The following is a 26,611-nucleotide window of genomic DNA, read 5'->3' on the forward strand; positions in this document are numbered from 1 at the left end:
GGGAAAATTATATTCATATGATCTTGGTCTTCATGCATTGTAAAACAAAGTATTCAATGCTAAGGAAATATTGTTACATAAGACAAATTCTAGTACATGACTGGCTCGCTTGTCACGTGACTGTTTTCAACTAATGTTTGAAATTGGTGAGCATTACTCACCAATCATGTCTCGTGTAAATGTCAGCACTCTGTCTGCAGCTGAGATCAGAAAAAAATGGTCACTGCTGAGCTATTCAGGAAGAAGAGATTAATTGGCATGTGGTGTCTGTTTGGCTGTTCTTTGCGTGGCCCATCATATTTCTTTTTCTGTATACGTATCTTGATCTCCATTGTAGGTTAGGTTAATATGTATTGAAAAGTTGGTATTAAAGTGCCCCATTGTGCTGATGTAATATAAACAATATGAGATATAAATGAATCAGAGAAATTCTGGAAACAGACATAGAAAGCAACATACGCCAACATCCATATTAGTTAACCGCCATGTTAGTTAATATCTGCTCCTGCAAAAGCCATGTCTTACCTCATGTCAAGGTTATGGAAAATAAGTAACTAAGACTCAAATGAACTCGGTGGAATTGTGACACAAAAGGTATCTTGAGACATATCCACCTTGACTTCCTCAGGACTCCTCTATTCTGGGAAGTACTCCCCAGGCACTCTCAGGTAAAGCTGGTTAATATCCGTGTCAAAAGTGTGATGAGGAATTCACAATACTCTGGATGCAGAGGAAGAAATGATTCCAGGATCAATGTTTCTACAAGGTAGCATACTCCTTACCCGCCCTTGCACATGCAATGCTTTGTAAAAATCTGGGGTTTTGCAGTCAAGAAAAATTACTATAAAAATGATGCATGAAATATGGTGTGACAATCAGCTATTGTGGATTTAACCAAGGGATGGTGGTAAACGTCCTTGGATACGGAGTCACAGGAGAAGTCTGCTTCCATGACTGATTTTGTACATTTTGAATTTAAGGTGCTACCCTTCTAATTAATGCAGCAGGAATAATCCTCAACCTGCTCTTCTGGGATAGAAATAGAGTGTGGGAGTGACTGTGACCTGGCCGGCTCCATGTTGCCCTTTTTGGTTATAGCTGTGGCAGCTGCTCGCTGAACCATGCTTCTCTTTGCCAGCAATTCATTTCTTCCCCCTCCTGCTATTCTGAAACCTGTTTAATAGCAGTGGTGTCCAAGGGAAAGAGTCAAGACCACATCATCTAAAAATCCAACAAATTGTATCTAGTGCCCAGATCCTCAAAGGTATCAAGGCCCCTGACTCCCACTGTCTTCCTAAATACCTTTGAGGATCTGGGCCTGGGGCCCTAACACTGCAGTGTTTCCCCTACCATTGGCAACAGGGGCCAGTGCTCAAATCTGACACTTTATTTCACTCTCTTCCACCAGTGTAGTGTCTCTCCCAAACCCCACCCACCTGCAGCTCACCTAACGGGGGAGAGGAAGCCCAGCGCAGTACGTTATGTGTCATTCTTTAGCTACACACCAAGATGTGGATTCCAGATCTAGGGCTCGGGGTCTTGAAATAGGCAGCTGCTTAGGATATAAGACAGCACATTTGAATGTGTCGGTGGCGCTGGTATCCCTGGAAGCACCAGGGAAATCGTAAATACCTCAGTGCAGTTTATATACTGGTGTATTGACGTCACTCTGAGCATCAAGTTGCACATTCACATAAGCTGCAAGTGTGTTTGCTCGGGGATTGAAAAGAATCTATTTACTGCATTGAGTGAGATTTTTTTCTTCATCCCACAAAGGTTGAGAAATTTACACTAGAGCAACAATTCCCACAACAATTGTATTTAGGCACTTTGACCTTATAGATTGGCAGTGTTGTTGTAGGCATGTTGTTCCCAGGATAGGAAAGAGACCTAAACTCACCTACAGGTAACGTGGCTTTGTCTATTATTGTTTCTGTGTGAGTTCATTCAAGAGAATTGTGATTGTCTATTTTCACCCGCATTGTTGTTGGCACATTTAATGCACTGGATGAGATACACCACATGCTGTGATAGGAATGTGTAGGACCTAGGAGTCTTAAAAGGTGTGTTGTGGATGGTATTGATCATTGCAACAGTGGAGCTGTGTCTGCAGGTTTTACATCTGTTTTTCCGGCAGGGTGTGGTATTGGTGTGGGGGCAGCTTGGTTCTGATGATGAGGTTGGGGCAGTTGTTTGAAGGCCAGAAGGGGGATCAGGAAAGATTTATTTCAATTTATATCAATTATTGGCTGTAATTGTTTGATACCCCATGTATGGTTTCCAGGGTGGGATGATTGGTGACAACAACTAGGGGTGTGTGGTCAGTGAGTTATTTTGTTTTCTGTATTGAAGCAGGTTCTCCCTGGGTATTTGGGTGGCCCTTTCCATGATGTGATCTACATCTCTGGTGTTGTGTCCTTGTTTAGTGGAGGGGGTGTTAAGAATGTTTAGGTGTGTATCCCAGACTTTCTTTACAGAGCATATTCTGTGGTATCTGAGTGCCTGGCTGTAGATCAGATTTCTTGGTATGTCTGGGTGGTTGCTGGATCTGTGGAGATAAGCGTGGTGATCTGAGGGTTTCTCGTCTATAACTGTGTCTCGGGTTCCATAGTTGAAGCTAACTGCCTGGACAATACAATTGATGCTGGTGTGGCAGTGTTCTAGAGAGAGTTTCCTGGATGGGTTGTAGCTGTTGAAGTTATGGTGGAAATCTGTGAGGGAATTTAGGTCATCCATCCAGAGGATGAAAATGTCATTGGTTTTATGGTGTATTTTTCCGGAACTTCTTCCTCAAGGTGGCCCATGAAGATGCTGGCATATTGGGGAGCCATCGTAGTACCCGTGGCTATTCCCATGGTTTGGACAGTGTTTGTTGTTAAATATGAGGTTGCTGTGGGTGAGGGTAAAATGGATGAGTTTGGCTATATGTGTTGGGTACATTTCTTAGAGCTTTACATTATTCTGTAAGTATTTGAGGCAGGCAGTGATGCCATCATGGTGAGGGGATGCTGGTGCATAGGGAGTTGACATCCATGGTGGCAAGGATGGTGTTCTGGGGGAGGTTGTTAATGTTGCAGAGTTTCTGGAGGAACTTGGTAGTGTCTTGGAGGAAACTTGCGGTGGTGAGCGGATTGAGGATGGTTTCTGAGAATCTTGAATTTGCTTGAGTGAGAGTGCCAGGGCCAGATACGATAGGTCTGCCTGGGTTCCCCTGTTTGGGTATCTTGGGAGGCAGATAGAAGTTCCGTGGGGAGGGTTTGTGGGGGATGACATTATAGCGCTTTTCTTGGAGCTGTTTGGGGAAAGATTTGATAGTGTCTTTAAATTCCTGTCTGACTTATGGTGTGGGGTGTGGTTTTTTAGCTCTTTATAGTAGGTGGTGTCAGAGACTCATCTGTTTGTCTTGTTGACACAGTTATGGCAATTAGGGACTACAGTAGTGCCACCCTTTGTCTACTGGTTTGATCACTATCTGGTGCTTGGATTTTAGGGACTATCCCCTGAGCAGTAGAGAGACTGCGGTGGATGTCATGCATGTCTGAGGATTTCACAGTTGATTTTTTTCCCCTGAAGCAACCAATGTAATGATCCATTGTGTGGTTTTCTCCGCTGTGCGGTGTCCAGTTAGATGACTTTTTTTTCTTATGATTGCAGTGGAGATGTGGTAGTTGTGAAAGATTTACTTAAGGCAGAGTTGGCGGAAGAATTCTTCTAGTTCTCTAGGTTAGTATTAGTAGAAAGCATCAAAGCAGGAGAGTGGGACAGTCAAGCTCATGGACTAAGCAGCTTCTAATGGAGGCATGTTTTGGGGAAATGTGGTGCTGAACCGTTGGTATTTGGGTAGATCCAGCACATTTCCTTACAGGCTCATCGTAAGTTAGCAGCAGTTACTGCTGGAATGAATATACCCTTCTGTTACATGCAACATGGAAACACAAACATAAATTTCAAAATCAGATTAATTTTATTTTCATTCATGTCTTGGCACTGGCGGTATGAGCTGCAGAAAGAGCAACAGAAGAGCCCATCCAAAGCCTCTCAAATCAAAATGGCTCCAGTGGATCAGCTATGGTTTTTTTCAGCTGATACTTGGTGAGTTCTGGCTCCAGTAGGACATGAGTTAAGATTTGTACCACGTACAAGTGTACACACTCATTGTTGCTGTCGCTGATGGAGACCTGAAAGACAAGGAGAATGGGACAACCATGGACTAAGCAGATTCCAGTGAAAGGATGTTTTGGGGAGATGCAGTGCTGAACTTTTGAATAGTTACAAAATAAGAACTAAATCACACCCACTATCCTTCAATACCCTAAAGCTATAGAGACTGTCCCATTTCATACCACATGTGTGAGCAGAGACAGGCCTTTGTCTCCATGGTAGTGTGTCCCTGATGATCAGTGGAAGTAGAAACTTTATTCCACATTCACAAGGCCAAATTCCATTGGTATTCACAAATGCCACTTCCATTGGTTGCTCTGGCAGTTGCACCTATTTATGCCTGGACTGAATTTAGGCCAAAGTCTTTATACCCAAAAAATATCCTTCCCACTCAACTCCTTCATCTTCTGCTTTTTGCACGTAACTGTGGGGATGTGAGTGAAGTCAATGTGAGTTTGCCTTCAGAAAATCTGATGGTTAAACCCAAAAGTTTTCCATCAGTTTTTCCAATGGGAAACTCTCTCATTGATTTCACTCAGATCCCATGCCTAGTCTGGCAGTGAAAGAATTAACCCCCTGTTTGCTGTAAGAAAGCCATAGCAGTTTTCAAAGACTCTCAGAAAGGGCAAAGAAAGTTGGAAAAAAGGAGACTTTTCATCAGCCTCTGTACAAGAAGTCAGTTGATTAAAGCCACGAAAGAGGCATGTAGTGGGAAGAAATCCTCCTGTTGGACTTTCCAAGGTCTAAGGGTCTATCTAAGTTTACAGAAAGGGCTGAAGATGTGTTTGGAATTTTTGTTGGATCTTTGCCGAGCTAACGACCATACCCAAAGCAAACCACCATCAGAGTGGAAATCAAGGCCCGGATGACTGGTGGATAGAAAGCTGGCTAGATTGTTGGGCTGAACGGGTAGTGATCAATGGCTCCATGTCTAGTTGGCAGCCGGTATCAAGCGGAGTGCCCCAAGGGTCGGTCCTGGGGCCAGTTTTGTTCAATAGCTTCATTAATGATCTGGAGGGTGGCATGGATTGCATCCTCAGCAAGTTTGCAGATGACACTAAACTGGGAGGAGTGGTAGATAGTCTGGAGGGTAGGGATAGGATACAGAGAGACCTAGACAAATTAGAGGATTGGGCCAAAAGAAATCTGATGAGGTTCAACAAGGACAAGTGCAGAGTCCTGCACTTAGGACGGAAGAATCCAATGCACCGCTACAGACTGGGGACCGAATGGCTCGGTAGCAGTTCTGCAGAAAGGGACCTAGGGGTGACAGTGGACGAGAAGCTGGATATGAGTCAACAGTGTGCCCTTGTTGCCAAGAAACCTAATGGCATTTTGGGATGCATAAGTAGGGGCGTTGCCAGCAGGTCGAGGGACGTGATCTTTCCCCTCTATTTGACATTGGTGAGGCCTCATCTGGAGTACTGTGTCCAGTTTTGGGCCCCACACTGCAAGAAGGATGTGGAAAAATTGGAAAGAGTCCAGCGGAGGGCAACAAAAATGATTAGGGGACTGGAACACATGAGTTATGAGGAGAGGCTGAGGGAACTGGGATTCTTTTGTCTGCAGAAGAGAAGAATGAGGGGGGATTTGATAGCTGCTTTCAACTACCTGAAAGGGGGTTCCAAAGAGGATGGATCTAGACTGTTCTCAGTGGTAGTGGATGACACAACAAGGAGTAATGGTCTCAAGTTGCAGTGGGGGAGGTTTAGGTTGGATATTAGGAAAAACTTTTTCACCCGGAGGGTGGTGAAGCACTGGAATGTGTTACCTAGGCAGGTGGTGAAATCTCCTTCCTTTTGAGGTTTTTAAGGTCAGGCTTGGCAAAGTCCTGGCTGGGATGATTTAGTTGGGGACTGGTCCTGCGTTGAGCAGGGGGTTGGACTAGATGACCTCCTGAGGTCCCTTCCAACCCTGATATTCTATGATTTAGGACACAAAGCCCTTTCCTCAGTATTTCCTATTGGCTAACTTAGGCAGCTCCTCAGTCAGTGAGCAGATTTTTGTGAATCCCAGTCTTAGGTACCTCGCTTTCCCCATCCATTCTGTAGGGAACCTGAACACCTAATTCAGGGTTTGTGAATTCCACAAGGTTACTAGGTGCCTAGAATTTAGGCACTGAAATGCCCAGATACCATAGAAAACCTCTCTATCCAAGTCCTTCAAGCAACTGCCCTCATTGACAATCCAGTGGGAAACTTTGCATGTTGGAAAAAATAACCCCAACTATACATACAATATGATGGGGGCTAATTTCGCTACAACTAATCGGGAAAAAGATCTTGGAGTTATCATGGATAGTTCTCTGAAGACATCCACGTAGTGTGCAGCGGCAGTCAAAAAAGCAAACGGGATGTTAGGAATCATTTTAAAAGGGATAGAGAATAAGACGGAGAATATCTTAATGCCCTTATATAAATCCATGGTTCGCCCACATCTTGAATACTGCACACAGATGTGGTCTCCTCATCTCAAAAAAGATATACTGGCATTAGAAAAAGTTCAGAGAAGGGCAACTAAAATGATTAGGGGTTTGGAACGGGTCCCATATGAGGAGAGATTAAAGAGGCTAGGACTTTTCATCTTGGAAAAGAGGAGACTAAGGGGGGATATGATAGAGGTATATAAAATCATGAGTGGTATAGAGAAAGTGAATAAGGAAAAGTTATTTACTTGTTCCCATAATATAAGAACTAGGGGCCACCAAATGAAATTAATGGGCAGCAGATTTAAAACAAATAAAAGGAAGTTCTCCACTCAGAGCACAGTCAACCTGTGGAACTCCTTGCATGAGGAGGTTGTGAAGGCTAGGACTATAACAGGGTTTAAAAAAGAACTGGATAAATTCATGGAGGTTAAGTCCATTAGTGGCTATTAGGCAGGATGGGTAAGGAATGGTGTCCCTAGCCTCTGTTTGTCAGAGGGTGGAGATGGATGGCAGGAGAGAGATCACTTGATCATTACCTGTTAGGTTCACTCCCTCTGGGGCACCTGGCATTGGCCACTGTCGGTAGACAGGATACTGGGCTGGATGGACCTTTGGTCTGACTCAGTATGGCCATTCTTATGTTCCTATGTTCTTATGTTAACTTTCTTAACAGATGGTTTTAAAGGACTGAACTCATTGCCACAGGAGATCAGAATGAGACCTGGGCCAGGAGTGTTCAGAGCACAGTGAAAACCCAACTGCTTTGACAGGGCCTTCTCACAATGACAGAGCTAAAAAGACCCATCATTTCTCTAAGAGAAGGAGCAGACGTGGCCTCTGGGCCCCAGGCAGCCTGTGAAAATAGATCACCTGTTTTGGGGAAACATTAGGGAAGGGGGAAATCTCAGCTACCGTTAAAAAGGGGTTTCTAGCCCTTTATATTTTCCAAGGCCCTTTAAGAGCGAGCCTTGGAAAATATAAGCTGATCACTAGGACTGAAAGGACTAGCGGCTGGATTGTACTCATGCAGCGGAAGGTTGTGACCTAAAGTTCTACTCCCCCCCCCCCGCCCACACACACATTCTCTCTCTTTAAAATTGCTCACAGCAGTTTGGGATGGGTACCATAGATCAGGATTCTATTTTCTCAAAAGGGAATGGAGACAGCAGGAAGTAAAAGCCATTGTTTTTCCAGCCTGCCCAAACAACAGCTAAGGCCAGCTCTAAGGATGAGAGCTGAGAAAGCAATTGGAGAGTCTTGAATGAAGACTTCTTTTCTTTTCTACTCTTGTAGAGAAATAGCACCCAACAAGTGATAGCAGGGCACTGCAAAGGCACATGAGAGATAATCCTTACCTTGATTAAAAGTCATATTGGACTTTTCCCTGCAGTGTTTGCTCACTATTTGAACATCTTGCCTTAAGCCACTTCAAATGACGCCTACGTTCTTCTTCAACGAGAAAACTTGACAAAATCCCCCACTTCTTCCATCCTACATTGATTACTCACCTTAATGAGGTAGTGTGTTCCACCACACAGGGTCAGCTGTCTATATATTACAGCTACAAAGACTGGATATTCCTTATGCACTTTTTCTTCCAGCTGAGGCTTCACCTATAAAAAAGAAAGAGGGTTGGGTGTTGTAATGGGGTCAGCATATCCCTTCTCATCATATGTCTACAGCCTCCGTTTCCCCTTCTCAGAATGCACATAGACCTACATGCAGCATACAACATTTGCTTTCTTTGGGCCTTGCTTATTAATAAACAATTCAACTCAACTCAGATCTTCCAGCCTTACTCGCTAGGCTCCACAGTTCCTTGCAGCCAGGCTTCACAGCCCTGTCAAAACTAGGATTGCTGCCTGGCCTTTCCTGAAATACCTCTCACCTGAAGCTCCTGCTCTTTGCAAACATCTCCCACCAAAACCCATATCCATCCACTGGCCCTTAGAGTCTGTCTGGCCCAGCTCCCTCTTAAAGGAGGCACCACCTCCAGTTTGCCATCACATGACACTAGGTCACTGTGACACAGAGGCCCATTGGTGCCAACAGGCAAAGCGTTCACTGTTCTTTACAAGCAACCCCTGTCTCAGACCTGAGAAACTCACTACACCTAACACACTGCTTTCATAGTATTTATCCATGAAGGGTAGCATGTGAGGTCCCTGTTGAAAATTTGTAACATCAGTACCCATAAGCATTGTGAGATATTTCCATGGGTGATATTTAAGGACTAATTTAGCTATATTGAAAATTATGCCCTTATGGTTTTGGAGGGAAAGTGAATCACCAGAGAATAATATGTCTCAGTCATAGCCAATTCAAGCAGGAGGGAATTTTCACCTGTCCTCGGCTAGCCGATTATATATTGCATTATTGTCTGCCTTGGCACCAACCCAGAAAAGCAATGGGAAATCATGAAAGACAAACTAAGCATCAAAACCAGTTGCAAGTGAAAAGGAACAATATGATAGTGAGTGGATCGCCCTGTCTGTGGATAAAAACAGAAGACTGATTCAGTATATCACAGGGTGGAGAAAGACACTCTGCATCCATTCACGAGGTGGCACCTTGATGAGTGGGGGAGCTTCCTGCAAGACTGGGTCTTTGTGGCTAACAAATGCTGTAAAAGACTGAACTGTGTGGTGAGAATTTTTTCTATTAAATAGGAAACGTAACTATTAATAAGTGTTTTAAGATTTTCTTTTATACGGAACCAATTGTTTCCATCACTCACACTTTATTCCTGGAGGAATTCTGCGCTACTGCATGCCTGCGTGATTAATGGGCCATACATATTTTAAATTTTTTCTGCGCAGAAAAAAGCTTCTGCTGCAATATTGCTGCCCTTCCACCTTTTGCCCACCAGAGGGTGCTGTGGCACTAGAACAGCAGCAGGTCCCAGCAGAAAATAACTTCTCCAGTTTCTCCTTTTGCCCACCACAGGGTGCTGTGGTGATAGAACACAGCAGCAGCTCCCAGTCAGCTATGGAAGAGAAAGAGCCTGCCTTCTTTGCAGCACCTGTCAGGCCAGGTCAGGAGATAGTGGCTACAGGGAGACAGACAGCATGGGTTGCTGGCGAGGGGTTAGACAGGGGCTCATAAAGGTTCTTGGGGGAGGACATACTGGGGCAGGGGATGAATGGGAGTGGAGGCACAGGGCCACAGGTGGGAGGGAGGTGCAGGGCCACCTGATGGGGGAGGGGTGCAGAGCTACATAGGGACAAAAGATGGCTGAGTGGGGGCACAGAGATGCATAGGGACAGGGGGTGGTTGACTGGTTGGTGGTCACAGAGACACATGGGGACGAGGTGCAGGGACACATAGGGACAGGGGTGGCTGAGTGGGGGCACAGAGGCACATGAGAACAGGGGAAGGGGTACAGGGACACATAGGGACAGGAGAGTGGCTGGGTGGGGGCACACAGACACATAGGGACAGAGGGAGGAGGAGCAGGACAACATGGGGATGGGGGGAGTGGATGTCTGAGTGGGGGTGGAGGGACACGTGTAGACGGGGGTGCAAAGACACATGGGGGTGGAGGAGTACATGGGGACAGGGGCAGATGTGCCTGACTGAAAGGGAGAGGCTAGGGGTCAATCCGGCTTTGCATGGGGAAGCTCCCTAACAATCCCTCCCCGAGCCCTCAAAAAAACTATTCCATACTTTTCCCACCCATACCCAACAACCCTCCAAGTTCACATCCAGCCTCCTTCCCAGCAATTTACTTCCCTCTCCCTCACCTCCTCTGTTACCCCTGACTCCGCCAAGCCTTTGCACTGCTTCTGAGGGGTGCGGGAAATATGGTTCTCTATTGTAGTTTAAATGAATTATTACTCAGCTTTCTGTATTAATATGCCTAGTAAGGAATCTATTTGTCAAAAAACATTTCCTGAATTCTTTTTGTTGTCTGTATGGTTACAGACATACTTGCTGACAGGCATTTTGAAATAAATGACCAAAATAATTGAAACTAGTGTGATTATATTGTGTTATTTTGACAAACAAAATATGCAGAATTTTGCAGAATTTTAAAATATTGTGCGCAGAATTTTTAATCTTTGTTGCGAAATTTTTAATTTTTTGGTGCACAATTTCCCCAGGAGTAACACTTGTGTCTATTTGAATCTGTTGTTCCTTAAATATTTTGTTTGTTTGTTTTATTGAAAGTGAACGCAAGTGGTGGGTGTGCTACACAAGTAGTAATCTAAGGTAAAACTGGGGTCCAATGTTCCTTTTGGAATGGAAGATCTGGAATTTCTGTGGGTATCTGGGGATCAGGGGCTGGCTGTCACAGGGGGACACTTTGAAGGGACTCAGGGGCTAGGGTGTATCTATTTGTCAATCTGCAGGGCAACGGAAGGGCTGGCACAGCCCAGAGGAGGGTGCCTGAGTGGCTGACGGGCTGGTTGTGTGAGATAGCTAACAGCCAGCTGGCAAAGGCAGGACTCCTTTGTGCGGGAGGCATATTTAGGTAGATGTGTTTATGCATAGGAGCAACTTTAAATGCTGTGGATTTTTAAAACTTGTTCAGTGCCAGTACTTCAAAAATATGATGTGGAATAAGGAGTGTTTCCCACTGTGACATATAGCTGAAGCGAAGGGAGGTTTAGAGCTCATCAGTGAATTGACAGTGACATTATCAATGACCTTTTCAAAGGCTAAGTACCAACTGTGACAGTTCAGGGCAACTGCACCTGCAGTCCCCCCTTGTGTCCACCAAGGGCACCCACTCGAGTCCCCCAGCTCCTGAACCGTCACCTCCCTTGGGCAAAGGCAAAGGCCCATGTCTCTCTCCCTCCTGACCAGCATGTTCAGGCTGCACAGCTTCTTGAGCTACCCTGCCATATCTCCAGCAAGCCAGACGGCCTAAACAGACCAGCCTCTGTGCTGCTTTCTCTCCACAGGCTATGAACAGTGGCGTGCCAGCAGTGACAGGTTATCACACAGCTCTTTCTAAGTAGGCACATTTATTCTTAAGGTAAAACGTTAACACAATGAAAACATACAAACTCGCTAGCAAGTTCACCAGAGGTAACTCTAGCTCCACCCTAGGGCTCTGGTAGGTTAAGTCCTTCCACAAGGATTGTGCCCCACCACTTGAACGGAAGGTCCGTTCCCTTTGCTGGATCAGAAAAAAGGCCATGAGTCAGTTAAAACTCAGGCTATTTATCCAAAAATCCTTTTTTTGTCTGTTGGTCTGTGGAGAATCCAGTTTGTACCAGTAAATGCAAGCTTCTCTCCAGCTGGTGGTACCTCTGTGGAGGTGTTACTACCTGAGTGAATTTGCCTAACCATCCCCCACAGTTCTTAGTTCCTGGAGGGCTGTTGTTCCCCTCCCCCATGGAATTATTTACAATCCCTCAATAGTACATAAACTTTTGCATTTTTAATACAATGAATGCCTAAAATACTTCAACTTAATTCCAGGAGGTAAGTCCTGGCTAGTTTCATACGTGTTACAACTAAGTCACTTTTGAAAATTTTCCCTAAGATGCCTATGATCAACCTCACCTGATGAGGTCATTGGAGGGCTGTGGTACATCAGATACAGAACTTGGTAGCACACCAGAAGTTCCGTGTCTCAGAGGAAAGCATTAAAGAAACTTCAGCTGTGAGGCATCGTGGGCTGCAACAGCTACTGGGTCTCAAAAAGCTCTGACACACAGCACCAATTAAATACTAATGTATTAAGGCTGCCAGAAAAGGGCAAATACCCTGGGCTCACTAGTTTAAACAGTTCCTATTAACAATAACAGAGTAGTTTCCAGTTGAACTCTTGGTGTGTGTGTGCGGGGGCGGGGGGGAAGACAGTTCAAAAGAAGTTAGTGCGCAATCTTAACATCTTAATGCATTCGTGCAGTAGAGGCAATTGGCCAAAGTTCAATTCTGTGGTATGTCTCATTGGGGGCCCCTCTGCATTGCTCTTCCACACTGATGCAGCATCTTTTGTGTGAGCATCTAACTCTGGTGCAGCTTCAGCTCTGTGTCACAGTCTCAGCTCTGGAGCAGCTGGTCTAGTTCCTCACATGCTGACACTCACAAGGCGAATGCTGCAATCACTGCACTCCTCCCAGAACCCCAACACACCCTGCCTGCCTGACCCTCTCTTGACTAACCCAATTCCCAGGAACCTTCCCCTTTTGCTGCTTTCAGCAGAGTCATTGCACTACACCCAGGCTTTCCACTTCCGTGGAAGTGTTGAATTAAGTGTCACCTCAGCACTTGCTGTCCTTGTCTTAGAGAAATAAACTCTGTCCCCCTCCCCATTCATGACCTTCCCAACCTCCAAGCACTATTTACCCGTGAGTTATTTATTGAGAGGGCCCATCCCTTTGAGGGAGGTCAAGCAGCCAGCTGCCTAGTCCCCAAATGGACAGTTTGTCGCCCTTGGCTCATTCCTAGCAGATGTAGGACAAGGAGATTTAATAAGCAATACATTCCTGATCAAATGTATTGTTGGCTGTTGTTTCTGGACTCAGCTAGGCTTAGGGCAGACATGAAGGTAACGCTCAGGGGTCTACGAGAAGACCTGTCCCAACGCGATAGGACTAGGGCTGTTGGGGCCAGATTCCCCAGGGATCTTGAGCAGCCTGATGACCAGTGGAATTCTTAGCCCTGAGTTAAGCACCCAGGTTCCCCATGCACGGTATGGGGAGGCTTAAGTGCCTAGGAAAGGGATTCCCAGAAGCCATCAGGCAGAGTGGGGAGCCATCTAAATTAGCCAAGAATAAAATGGAGAGAAAAGGGGCAGGATTTAGGGCCCAGCACACAAAGGTACTTAGGCACCTGACTGACAGGCCGGAGAGAGGTGCCCATCTCTGCTCGTGATTTGTGCTTTCAGATTGCCCGTGAAAAATGCCTTGTACCTGCTGAGGAAATCAGGGATAAAATCCTTTCATCTCAGAAGAGCTTTTGGCAAAGCATCATTTCCATTTGCTGTGATTTTAATTGTCTGCTTTGGAGCCTCTTTTAGGAGCATTTGGATACGACAGTGATGTCCAACATAGCAACAGCATTACAGGTGGGGAAACTGAGGCAGAGAGCACTGAAGTGACTTCCCCAAAGTCAGGCCACACGGCAACTCTGTGGCTAACACAGGAATCGCATCTGTCTCATGACTACCAGTCCCAGTGCACCAACCACTAATCCCTTGTGATCGCCAGTGAGCTCATGAATTAACTTTGACCATTTCTTTAAAAACATGTAGTCAATAAAGTCAATTAATGTATTTTAGCCAATCTTCAATGAAAGATGTACACTTTTGTTACATTTGTTTCTGTTGTCCATCTTTCATTGCATGCCACTCACCTTGTTAGTAATTTCTTGGATTTGTGGGGTTGCACGCAAGGCCTCCGGCCATTCTCCAATATTTTCTGATGACATGCTGGAAAACTTTGACAAGAAAGATCTAGAGCAAATGTAATCAGAGAATAGTCAAAGATCTGATATTACGTAGTCACATAATCATGTGATTTGTAATATGTGGAGTTTACCATCATCAGGTTTGAGGAGGGGAGAGAAGGGAAGAAAGGAACAACACAAAACAAAAGCAAAATTTTAGTATTGTTAATAGTAAGGGAAAGAGCACTTTAAATATCACTATGTGTAAAATGCTCTGTGAACACGTGAAAAGCAGGAAAAAAATAACACCCAACTCCCATAGTTATGGTGATTGGTTCAGCCTGAGATGGTAATTTCTGGACTTATCTCCAGTTTGAACACATGTAATGGGTGGGTGACTGTTCTTGTGCTTAGGGAAGTGATTGTAAACACTGAGCTATGCCCAAGTATATCCCAACGTTAGCCTTAAAACTACCACACGTTCTCCCTTGTTTTCATTGCAGCAATTCCTGTTTAACTTAAAATGTGGTTTTCTCTGTATTCTTAGATGGGCAAAGGCAGTAGGCCTTTTATTGTAATGATTTTATTTCTCTATTTTTCATTACAAAGCGGAAAGGTCCTCAACCTCTTTTTCCATCTCTTTAAAGGAAAGAAATAAGAGTGCTGATATATGCTGCCTCCTTACCTCTCCCCATCCCCTTCCCCCCGACCCCTGTGTTGTAGTTTTTATTTGCAGAAATATGATCCACACTTCAAAAGGAGCATGCAGGGAAATTTCTCTCTCAAAATTTTTACAAAACCTATGGACATTTAGCAATTAGTCATCTTTGTTTTCAGTTTCTGGCCAGGAATAAGGTGTTCTTTTTCTGCATAATTCCTTACTAATCTTTAGAAGAATGTCCCTTATTCCATTTACTCGAAGTAATATATTTCTTCACAGCCTTTTATATTTATTGGAAATTAGCACCTATTGGCTTAAACTTTATCAGAGGCCTCTTAATTTTAGTAAAGTTTTTGAAGGACAGATAAATTTAAAAGAATATTTTAGCAAAACATACAACACACAAACACAACCCCCGCCCACCCCCTATTCTGCCCTATTTCCCAAAACAATTCAGCATCTATTCAAGCCAACTTGTGTCCTATTTGACAGATAAACCATTGGAAACACACATTCAAAATAACTGTAGCCACAGAGGGAGGCCACACCGCCTCGCTGCGCCACCTAGCAGTTGAGGCCAAAGGAGGGGGATTAGCTTGGTAAGTGTCAGCAAAGAGTCTAGGGCCCTGGCCTCTTGGGGTGGGGCAGAGCAACTGGCAGTGTTTAGCCCACCTGCCTGACTGGGACAGACAGCAAACACAGTCAGGCTCAAGCCCTCTGGGTGAGGCAGAGCAGTAGCAGTCTATGGCCCAGTTCTCTGGCTGGGGCAGACAGCAGACAAACACAGGCCGTCCGGCCTAAGGTGGTTAGGCACTACCCCATGGGTAGGGTTGGCAGCAGGGGGTAGGGGGACCCTGGCCCACCCTACTCCACCAGCTCCCAGCCCAGAGTCCTATTAGTGGTGGGGAATCCTACCACGGGGTCAGTGGGGATCCTGCGGAAACATGCTGACTGTGGTTTCAGCAACACAACGGGACTAATGTCCAGTTTACCTGGGCTACTTTCTACCCCTACCTCTTTGCAGGGTTTCGTTGCTCCTGGGTCCTCAGTCTCCTTTAGGTACACGGCACCCAGCAGTCCCAGCAGCTCCTCGGGGTACTCGGCCAACGGCAGTCTTAGCAGCTCCTCTTCCTCTGGGTCCTGCTCCACGGGCAGAGGTTGGCACAGCTCGGTCCCTGGTGCAGGGGCCAGCAGCAAAGCAGAGGCGTCCAACTCCTTCCCTGATTCTGGCTCAACTTAGCTGGAGGTCCTGCCTCTTATACTTCCTGTTCCCTCCCTCTGCTTCCAGCATGAGGGGCAGACCCGGCCAGGCTCCACCTACGAGAGGGCAGGGCGTGGTTCCTCCCTGTCAGCCTGGGAGGGAGGCCACTCCACCTCACTACGTATTTTATAAATAAATCACCCATTCACACACACATTCATATTTCTTGTTCAGGATTGTTTTATACCAAACACGCAATACATACAGCCTAACTTAAAAGAAATCTAACTATGTAAAATTAGCTAATACACCCCATGTAGACAAAATGAAGGTTTTGTTTAAGCTATTTTATGTAAAACAGTTGATTACACATTTTTATCAGGGATAAGGCTACTGCTATTCCCCCTTGTGACACTGCACCCCATACTCTTCATAGAGATCTTATGATATGATTATGGCATAATTATGATGTATTTTATGCAAGATCAGTTGTGAGATAGCATTGAAAAGGTTATGATTTACTGAACATGATTACCCTATTTGCATACGTGTATCATTTTTGTATCTGAAGTTAGGAATATTGACTATGTATCTGTGTTACAAATGTGTTTTCCCCGGGAAACACCCACTGGGCAAAAGGCGCTCAGTCTAGATGGCTGGCAGGAAAGGGCCCATTCAGGTTAATGAGCCATTAGGAGAAAAAAAATAGGTCTTAGAAGAAACTTATCTCCCACTGAGGGGCCTTCCTGAGTATGCTACAAACAGCCTCCGATTCATGGCTGCTGTGACACTACAGGAACATGTGACCAGGTCACCTGGGACTGGACTTCATCTTGGGATATAAGCATGGCTGGTATGGGAACCAAGCTTGGAAACAAAAGGTTCCTGCCATATGCAAAGGCTATTTCAGGCAGGGGTGTGACATAATTGAGGTTTTTCACTGACTCCCCTGCCAAAGAGACTCCTGGAAACACCTGAGGAACAAAGACTGAACTGGGGCAAGTGCTGGATCCAGGTTAGAGGAATTTTTAGCCTGTGAGTGGAACACCTGGGGATTCCAAGCTGTAAGTTAGTGCAGCTTGCCCCCTTAAGAATATGCAACCTGCTTGTATCATCACTAGGGTGAGGATTTGCTATTCATATCCCATCTATGTAGTATATTAAACTTAGTTTCTGTCTTTTGTTTATTTGCTAGGTAATCTGCTTTGATCTGTTTGCTATCCCTTATAATCACTTAAAATCTATCTTTTGAAGTTAATAAACTTGTTTTATGTTTTAATCCAAACCAGTGAGCATTTAACTAAGGTGTCTGGGAAAAAATCTTAGCTCGGTTACCACAAGTGTACATGGTCCTCTTCACATTGAGGGAGAGGCGGACTGGGTGTTAAACCCATATACTGGCTAGATTGGACCAGGAGCAGGATGTTACTGCGCTGGGGTCCTAAGACGGGAGGCTGGTGGTTAGAGAGCCTGCATGTAACTGCAGCTGGGTGTGTCCCTACCTGTGTGAATGCTGGTGAAATTGCAAGCCTGGAGGGCTTTGCAACTTGTCACAGCAGCACAGTATGAGAGGGAGCCCAGTCTGGTGGTCAACGGGCTCAGGGATACCCCAGTTCCAGATGGCACCCCACAGGCAACCCGTCCCATCCCTCAACACACACATGCACACAGCACCAATGTCCACCCATTGCTCCTCCTTCCCAAAACAATTAAGCATACACTCAAGCCATCTTGCGTAAATAAACCACCCTACACATACATTCAAACTTGTTTTATAGTTAAGGTGAACACACACATTTGTACTTGCTGTTCAACATTATATTATACAAAACATGGCCTAACTTACAATCTGTAATTACCTACAGGGCTCTTCTGTGTAGTAGAGCAGTGGGTTTCAACCTTTCCAGACCACTGTACCTCTTTCAGGAGTCTGATTTATCCTGTGTACCCCCAACTTTCACCTCATTTAAAAACTCCTTGCTTATAAAATCAGACATAAAAATGCAAAATGTCACAGCACGCTATTACTGAAAAATTGAAATTACTGAAATTTTTTTTCTCATTTTTACCATATAATTATAAAATAAATTGACTGGAAGATAATTCTTGTACTTACATTTCAGTGGGATACTTGAGTCTGTTTTTCACTTGTGAGCCTTGTCATTCTGGGAGGCAGTGAAAAGACAGCAACAATTAAGGTTTTCTCTACATTGAGTCTGTTGCTACTCTTTGTCTTGATGGCAGTCAAGGTAGAAAATGAGACTTCACAAAGATATGTTGACCCAAAAGGTAACAGAACATCCAAAGCATGATTCCTAAGGTCAGTGAGCTCTTTCTGTACTAAACACCAGAATTGGGTTAGTGTGGAGTCATTAAACTTCATTCGCAGCCCACGGTCTGAGGCCAGCTCAAGAAGATTTTCTTGCTGACTGGCATTGAGGTTACTGTGGCTAACATCTGACAAAATGAATGGCTGTCTTACGCAGTCAAGTTGAGCTGAGCTGTGTTCAATGTTGGGGGAATATGACTTGACCTCAGATGTCAAGTTGGCCAAATGATCTACTATTATTTCTTTAATTTTACTCTATTGAATTTCTCCTGTGCCAACATCAGTGACATATGCATGGAGTAGTGGAAAACATGTGGAGTCTTTATCTGCACATGTGAACTTCCAGAATTCAGGTTTTTTGATCAAAGCATCCACATTGTCATAGAGATTCAGAATGTTAGGGTTGCGGGCTTGCATGGACAAATTTAGATCATTCAGCTTGCTAAATATATCTGCAAGGTAGGCAAGTTGAGCTAACCACACAGTATTGTGAAACACAGAGGAAGGTGGAAATGAATGACCAGAAAGAAATATGTGAACTTCTGTGCACAATTCCAACAGTCTGTCAAGTACTTTCCCCCTCGAAAGCCAGTGAATCTCTGTGTGACGCAACAGTTGCTGATGTTCTGACCCCATCTCTTTGCAAAGAGTGTGAAACAGGTGAGCACTGAGTGGCCTGGACTTGATAAAGTTGACAATTTTACATTTAAAACTTCATGCAGCTCAGAAGAGCAACAAAATCAGTAAAGGCCTAGAAAACATGACCTATGAGGGAAGACTGATAAAATTGGGTTTGTTTAGTTTGGAGAAGAGGACTGAGGGGGCACATGATAACAAACTTCAAGCACGTAAAAGGTCACAAGAAGGAGGGTGATAAATTGTTTTCCTTAACCCCTGAGGACAGGACAAGTAATTAGCTTAAATTGCAGCACAGGAGATTTAGGTTAGACGTTAGGAAAAACTTCCCATCTCTCAGGGTGGTTAAGCACTGGAATAAATTGCCTAGGGAGGTTGTGGAATCTACATCATTGGAGGTTTTTAAGAGCAGGTTAGACAAACACCTGTCAGGATTATTCTAGATCAGGGGTTGGCAAACTTTTTGGCCCGCGGGCCACATCAGGGTTCAAAAACTGTAGGGAGGACCGGGTAGGGAAGGCTGTGCCTCCCCATACAGCCTGGCCCCTGCCCCCTATCCACCCCCTCCCACTTCCGGCCCCCTGACTGCCCCCCTCAGAACCACCGACCCATCCAACCCCCCACCGCATTCCCATCCCCTGACCGCCCCCTCCCAGGACCCCCCGCTCCTAACCGCCCCCAGGACCTCACCCCCTATCCAACCACCCCTGCTCCCTGTCCCCTGACTGCCCCAACCCCTATCCACACCCCCGCCACCTGACAGACCCCCCGGGACTCCCACGCCAGAACCTCTGCCCCATCCAACCATCCCCTGCTCCCTGTCCCCTGACTGCCCCCCGGAACCCTCTACCCCTTATCCAACCCACCCCCGCCCCGCTCCCTGACCTCTTACCATGCCACTCAGAGCAGCATGAGCTTGCAGCCTGCCACCTGGCCAGAGCCAGCCACGCTGCCATGTTCCCTGGCAGGAGTGGCGGGCTAGAGAGCCGGTGGTGTGGCGAGCTGAGGCTGCGGGGGTGGGGGGACAGCAGGGGAGGGGCCGGGGGCGATCCTCCCCAGCCAGGAGCTCAAGGGCTGGGCAGGACGGTTCTGCAGGCCGGATGTGGCCCGCGGGCCGTAGTTTGCCCACCTCTGTTCTAGATAATACTTAGTCCTGCCTCAGTGCAGGGGACTGGACTAGATTACCTATGGAGGTCCCTTCTAGTCCCATATTTCTATGAATCTATGATTCTCACCACCCTGATCTCCCATTGACAGTGCATGTGTTCATACAGGATAATCTGGGGATTGTGCAGGTTTTCGGTAATCAGCTGGAGAGAAGTGATCTTGTCATTCATATCCCAGGCGAATGGCCTGGGAGACTGGAACAACTCGGATTGAGAGGGCAAAACCCACCCCTCTTTCTAGCACATGAAAGGGAGGCTGGAGTTGCCAATTCTGGTCCTCGTTTCACTCCCAGGGGTCTTACAGTACTGGAGGGGATCTATGGAGAACTGGGAAACTTCTGATTGATTTTTATGCAAGAAATGTGTGACTCACTTTCTCCGTTCACATTCTATGGCTACCCACAAAGTGTGGAGGTGTTAATGTATGTCTTGAGACAGGACAAGCAATGCAGCAACTGGGCGGAAGGAACGTAAGTGCTGCTGAGATATCAAGAACTGACAACACGGGAAGTGAGCTTTAAAATCATGAAATACTAAATTCTGTGGAATCAACATCATTAAAGTTATCTTTATTGACTAGTGATTGTATCCTGACCCAATGGGCGAGTGCAAGAGTTTCCTGCAGCAAAACTCACTCGTTGTGTAATTTAACAAATCCTTAAGCTGATAAGCCTGGGAAGGTTCAGCTCCCAGGGGACTCTGTATATTGTGGTTTGACTTCAGAGGAGTGAGGTTCTGGAACAGCCTTCCAAGGAGATTAGTGAGGGCAAATAAACTTGCTTCTTTGAAAACTGAGCTTGATGAACTTATGGAGGGGATGATACAATGAGGTTGCCTACTGTGGCATATGGCTAAGGCTAAGATTTTGTCATGGATAATTTTAGGAAAAGTCACGGACAGGTCACGGGCAAAATAGAAAAATTCACAGACGCTGTGAAAAAATGGGGATCTCTGGCTCCCCACACTGCCTGAAGCGGGGCGGCTGCACAGGGGCTAGGAGCCGTCTGCAGCAGCTGGGGGCTGCGGGCTACCCCTTCAGCCTGCAGCTCCAGGGGCCCGCGGTGGCCAGGAACTCAGGGGTTCCCTCACCACCAGCAGCTCCAGGGAGCCCCATCGCATGTGGCGGCCGGGAGCTTGGGGATACCCTGCAGTTCCCTGCCCCCTGGATGGCGGGAGACCCTGGAGCTCTCAACCACCGCAGGCTTAAGTCATGGAGGTTGCTGGAAGTCACTAAATCGTAGCCTTACATATGGCCTATCCGCCACTGCTGTTAGCAGAGGTCTCCTAAGGTCAGTAGATGGGGAGGGCTCTGAGTTATTACAGGCAATTCTTTCCCAGCTGTCTAGCTGGTGGGTCTCATCCACCCACTCAGGGTCTAACAAATCGCCATATTAGGTGTGGGAAGGAATTCTCCCCCAGGTCAGATAGGCAGAGACACTGGGGGTTTTTCACCTTCCTCCACAGCATGGGGTGTGGGTCACTTACTGGTTTGAATTAGAATAAGTGATAGATTCTCTGTAACTTGAAATCTTTATATGAAGATTTGAGGACTTCAGTAGCTCAGCCAGCGGTTACCGCCCTATTGCAGGAGTGGGTGGGTGAGGTTCTGTGGCCTGCAATGTGCAGGAGGTCAAACTAGAAGATCATGATGGTCACTTGTGGCCTTGAAATCTCCGAGTCAGTCTGGATTCAGACTGGAGACCTACATGGGAAAGACCTGGTTCAGGAGACTGGCAAACAGAACTGAAACTGTTATAAAATGGCCAACCTGACCGAGGAAGGGGGGAGGGGTTGCTCTCACCCCATCAAAAAACTGACATGAGACTGTGACCCAAAGGGAACCAGGTCCTGCGAAATAACCTGATTTACTTTGACACCTATCGGGGTCCTTTCTGGTAGATAGGCATTGCATGGTAAGCATGTATGTGACTGCTTATTGTGATATGTTTTCTCTATGATGCTTTTGTTCTGAATAAATAATACTCTGCTGTATGAAGGCTGGCTAGTCACTGATTAACTCTGTCCCTGCCTCGGAGAGAGCAGGACGGCAGGTGCTGTACTAAACTGAAGCCTTGTCTACACCTAAAAATTAGGTCAATCTAGCTTCATTGCTCAGGCCTGTGAAAGATTACGTGCCCTGTGTGACGCAGTTAGGTCGACCTGACCCCCAGTGTAGATGCAGCTAGGAGGAAGGGGTCTTCCATGCAGCCAGCTCCCGCCTCGCAGAGCGGTGGATTGTCTACGTGGATGAAACATCCCTTCCATCTGTGTAGGACGTATTTACACAACAGTGCTACAGTAGTGTAGCTGCAGCACCACAGTTGGGCCATTGTTGTGCTGTAGTGTAAACATGCCCACAGATGTGCTCAGGTGATCCCAATGCAGAGCAGGAGGAGCTGCCTAAATCCCCGATCTGCAGGGAGAGGAACTTGGGTTTCACCATGAGAAAGGTGACAGCTAGAGCCTCAGACCTTAGCTGGGTGCCCTCAGGCCAGCCACGAGGGGTCAGAGGTGCAGATCCCTCTGGACCTGTGACCTGGCGGTAGTGTGTGAGTGGGATCTGTGACAGTGAAGAGGAATTGCCAAAACGTGCCATCAGCAGTATGACCAAGTATTGTAGAAGGAGAAAGCACAAAGGAAAGGTGTCTCCCAGCCTGCTCAGGAAAGGAAAGAGGAAGGAAAACCAGGAGAGATGAATACTGAAGGGCTGAAGAAAAGTCAATAAGAAAAGTAAGCTGTCCAGGGCTAACACAGGCACAGCTCACTGAACTGTTCTAGTCCGAGAACCAGAAAAGAAATGATAGTCCAGGACCCAGATCCCTGGCAGAGATTCCAGCAGCCAAGGGAAATTCTGGAGATGATTCCCTAAAGGGACGCGGGGTAAAGACAAAAGCGGCAACCACCACGCTTCATGTAGACTCTGTCGGAGACCGGGACTTTGGCAGCTGTGCCTAGTGGTTAGAGCACTATAGCGTGCTGTCTGCAGTGGCTCACAACCTGGTGTGCCTGCCTCAGGGAAGACTGTCAAAAACAAGGCAGACACCCCAGACCGCTAGTCTGTTCTATAATTAGATTTCACCAAGCCAGTAACAGCCGAGCTCCAGCCTCTTTGGAACCCCTCTTCAGGTAGTTGAAGGCTGCTATGAAATCCCCCCTCACTCTTCTCTTCTGCAGACTAAACAAGCCCACTGCTGACTCATATTCAGCTTCTCATCCACTGTAATCCCCAGGTCCTTTTCTGCAGCACTGCTGCTTAGCCAGTCGGTGCCCAGCCCATAGCGGTGCATGGGATGCTTCCGTCCTAAGTGCAGGACTCTGCACTTGTCCTTGTTGAACCTCATCAGATTTCTTTTGGCCCGGTCCTCCAATTTGTCTAGGTCCCTCCGGACCCTATCCCTACCCTCCAGTGTATCTACCTCACCCCCCCAGCTTAGTGTCATCTGCGAACTTGCTGAGGGTGCAATCCATCCCATCGTCCAGATCATTAATAAAGATGTTGAACAAAATCGGCCCCAGGACCGACCCCTGGGGCACTCCGCTTGATACCGGCTGCCAGCTTGATATCGAGTCATTGATCACTACCCACTGAGTCTGACAATCTAGCCAGCTTTCTATCCACCTTATAGTCCATTCATCCAATCCATACTTTTTTCACTTGCTGGCAAGAATACTGCGGGAGACCGTATCAAAAGCTTTGGTAAAGCCAAGATATATCACGTCCACTGCTTTCCCCATATCCACAGAGCCAGTTATCTCCTCATAGAAGGCAATCAGGCTGGTCAGGCATGACTTGCCCTTGGTGAATCCATGCTGACTGTTCCTGATCACCTTCCTCACCTCCAAGTGCTTCAGAATGGTTTCCTTCGGGATGTGCTCCATGATTTTTCCAGGGCTGACAGGTCTGTAGTTCCCCGGGTTCTCCTTCTTCCCTTTTTTAAAGATGGGCACTATATTTGCCTTTTCCAATTGTCTGGGACCTCCCCCAATCGCCATGAGTTTTCAAAGATAATGACCAATGGCTCTGCAATCACATCAGCCAATTCCGTCAGCACCCTCGGGTGCATCAGATCTGGACCCATGGACTTGTGCATGTCCAGCTTTTCTAAGTAGTTCTTAACCTGTTCTTTCACCACTGAGGGCTGTTCACCTCCTCCCCATACTGTGCTGCCCAGGACAGCAGTGTGGGAGCTGACCTTGTCACTAAAACACTAAATCACAAAAACAGTCTCACCCTGGAGTCACAGACAGTTCCCTGAGACTTGTCAGCCTATCTTGTCACCCAGGCAAGCTGGACTTAATGATAAATGGTCACTTAGACCAAGAAATCACAAGATACGCAGGTTGCTTCCTGTCCCAAGAAACCAGTCACTGACCCCAGATCATTTTGTATCTTAGATCTGACACCACAGACAATGCCTGTAGCCAATCCTGTAATATATTAACTTAAAGGAGTATTACAAGGAAAAAGGAATGAGAGAGTTTTTTTTACAGGTTGAAGCAAACAAACATATATATAAAGAGGGGTTGCAATCTAAATGCTAACAGTGACAGAGTTGTCACAATCTGTTAATTCAGTGTCTTTCAGGCCAGATCCAGGGGTAACATCTGGGAATCTCGACTTCAGTTTGCAAAAAGAAAAGGAGTACTTGTGGTGCCTTAGAGACTAACCAATTTATTTGAGCATAAGCTTTCGTGAGCTACAGCTCACTTCATCGGATGCATACTGTGGACAGTTTAGAAGATCTTATATACACACAAAGCATGAAAAAATACCTCCTCCCACTCCACTCTCCTGCTGGTAATAGCTTATCTAAAGTGATCACTCTCCTTACAATGTGTATGATAATCAAGGTGGGCCATTTCCAACACAAATCCAGGTTTTCTCACCCCCCCCCCCAACACACACACAAACTCACTCTCCTGCTGGTAATAGCTGATCCAAAGTGACCACTCTTCTTATATTGTGTATGATAATCAAGGTGGGCCATTTCCAGCACAAATCCAGGGTTTAACAAGAACGTCTGGGGAGGGGGGGAGGAAAAAACAAGGGGAAATAGGCTACCTTGCATAATGACTAAGCCACTCCCAGTCTCTATTCAAGCCTAAGTTAATTGTATCCAATTTGCAAATGAATTCCAATTCAGCAGTTTCTCGCTGGAGTCTGGATTTGAAGTTTTTTTGTTGTAAAATAGCGACTTTCATGTCTGTAATCGCGTGACCAGAGAGATTGAAGTGTTCTCCGACTGGTTTATGAATGTTATAATTCTTGACATCTGATTTGTGTCCATTTACTCTTTTACTGTCCAGTTTGACCAATGTACATGGCAGAGGGGCATTGCTGGCACATGATGGCATATATCACATTGGTGGATGTGCAGGTGAACGAGCCTCTGATAGTGTGGCTGATGTTATTAGGCCCTGTGATGGTGTCCCCTGAATAGATATGTGGGCACAGTTGGCAACAGGCTTTGTTGCAAGGATAGGTTCCTCGGTTAGTGGTTCTGTTGTGTGGTATGTGGTTGCTGGTGAGTATTTGCTTCAGGCTGGGGGGCTGTCTGTAGGCAAGGACTGGCCTGTCTCCCAAGATTTGTGAGAGTGTTGGGTCATCCTTCAGGATAGGTTGTAGATCCTTAATAATGCGTTGGAGGGGTTTTAGTTGGGGGCTAAAGGTGAGGGCTGGTGGCATTCTGTTATTTTCTTTGTTGGGCCTGTCTTGTAGTAGGTGACTTCTGGGAACTCTTCTGGCTCTATCAATCTATTTCTTCACTTCCGCAGGTGGGTATTGTAGTTGTAAAAATGCTTGATAGAGATCTTGTAGGTGTCTGTCTCTGTCTGAGAGGTTGGAGCAAATGCGGTTGTATCGCAGAGCTTGGCTGTAGACGACGGATCGTGTGGTGTGGTCCGGGTGAAAGCTGGAGGCATGTAGGTAGGAATAGCGGTCAGTAGGTTTCCGGTATAGGGTGATGTTTATGTGACCATCGTTTATTAGCACTGTAGTGTCCAGGAAGTGGATCTCTTGTGTGGACTGGACCAGCCTGAGGTTGATGGTGGGATGGAAATTGTTGAAATCATGGTGGAATTCCTCAAGGGCTTCTTTTCCATGGGTCCAGATGATGAAGATGTCATCAATATAGCGCAAGTAGAGTAGGGGCGTTAGGGGACGAGAGCTGAGGAAGCGTTGTTCTAAATCAGCCATAAAAATGTTGGCATACTGTGGGGCCATGCGGGTACCCATAGCAGTGCCGCTGATCTGAAGGTATACATTGTCCCCAAATGTGAAATAGTTATGGGTGAGGACAAAGTCACAAAGTTCAGCCACCAGGTTAGCCGTGACATTATCGGGGATGTGTTCTTGATGGCTTGTAGTCCATCTTTGTGTGGAATGTTGGTGTAGAGGGCTTCTACATCCATAGTGGCCAGGATGGTGTTATCAGGAAGATCACCGATGGATTGTAGTTTCCTCAGGAAGTCAGTGGTGTCTCGAAGGTAGCTGGGAGTGCTGGTAGCGTAGGGCCTGCGGAGGGAGTCTACATAGCCAGACAATCCTGCTGTCAGGGTGCCAATGCCTGAGATGATGGGGTGCCCAGGATTCCCAGGTTTATGGATCTTGGGTAGTAGATAGAATATCCCAGGTTGGGGTTCCAGGGGTGTGTCTGTGCGGATTTGATCTTGTGCTTTTTCAGGG

General features: G+C 46.3%; 1 protein-coding gene across 1 annotated transcript; it reads right to left on the reverse strand.

Moving 5' to 3' along the window:
- Nucleotides 1-4,006: 4,006 nt before the first annotated feature.
- LOC144268417 (leukocyte cysteine proteinase inhibitor 1-like) lies at nt 4,007-13,975 on the reverse strand. Its single transcript, XM_077823306.1, has 3 exons — nt 13,901-13,975; nt 8,098-8,202; nt 4,007-4,178 (listed from the first exon to the last, which is right to left on the reverse strand). Exons 1-3 carry the CDS (start codon nt 13,973-13,975, stop codon nt 4,044-4,046), a joined length of 315 nt encoding a protein of 104 aa, XP_077679432.1. The 3' UTR covers nt 4,007-4,043.
- Nucleotides 13,976-26,611: the final 12,636 nt, after the last annotated feature.

The sequence above is a fragment of the Eretmochelys imbricata genome, chromosome 1, assembly GCF_965152235.1.
Source record: "Eretmochelys imbricata isolate rEreImb1 chromosome 1, rEreImb1.hap1, whole genome shotgun sequence".
Classification (NCBI taxonomy): Eukaryota; Metazoa; Chordata; order Testudines; family Cheloniidae; genus Eretmochelys; species Eretmochelys imbricata.

Coding starts and splice junctions, on each gene's coding strand:
- LOC144268417 (XM_077823306.1), bottom strand. CDS start 13,975: ATGTCATCAGAAAATATTGGAGAATGGCCGGAGGCCTTGCGTGCAACC. Junction 8,203..13,900: donor TCCAAGAAATTACTAACAAG/GTGAGTGGCATG, acceptor TCTTTTTTATAG/GTGAAGCCTCAGCTGGAAGA. Junction 4,179..8,097: donor GAACACACTACCTCATTAAG/GTGAGTAATCAA, acceptor CTTGTCTTTCAG/GTCTCCATCAGCGACAGCAA.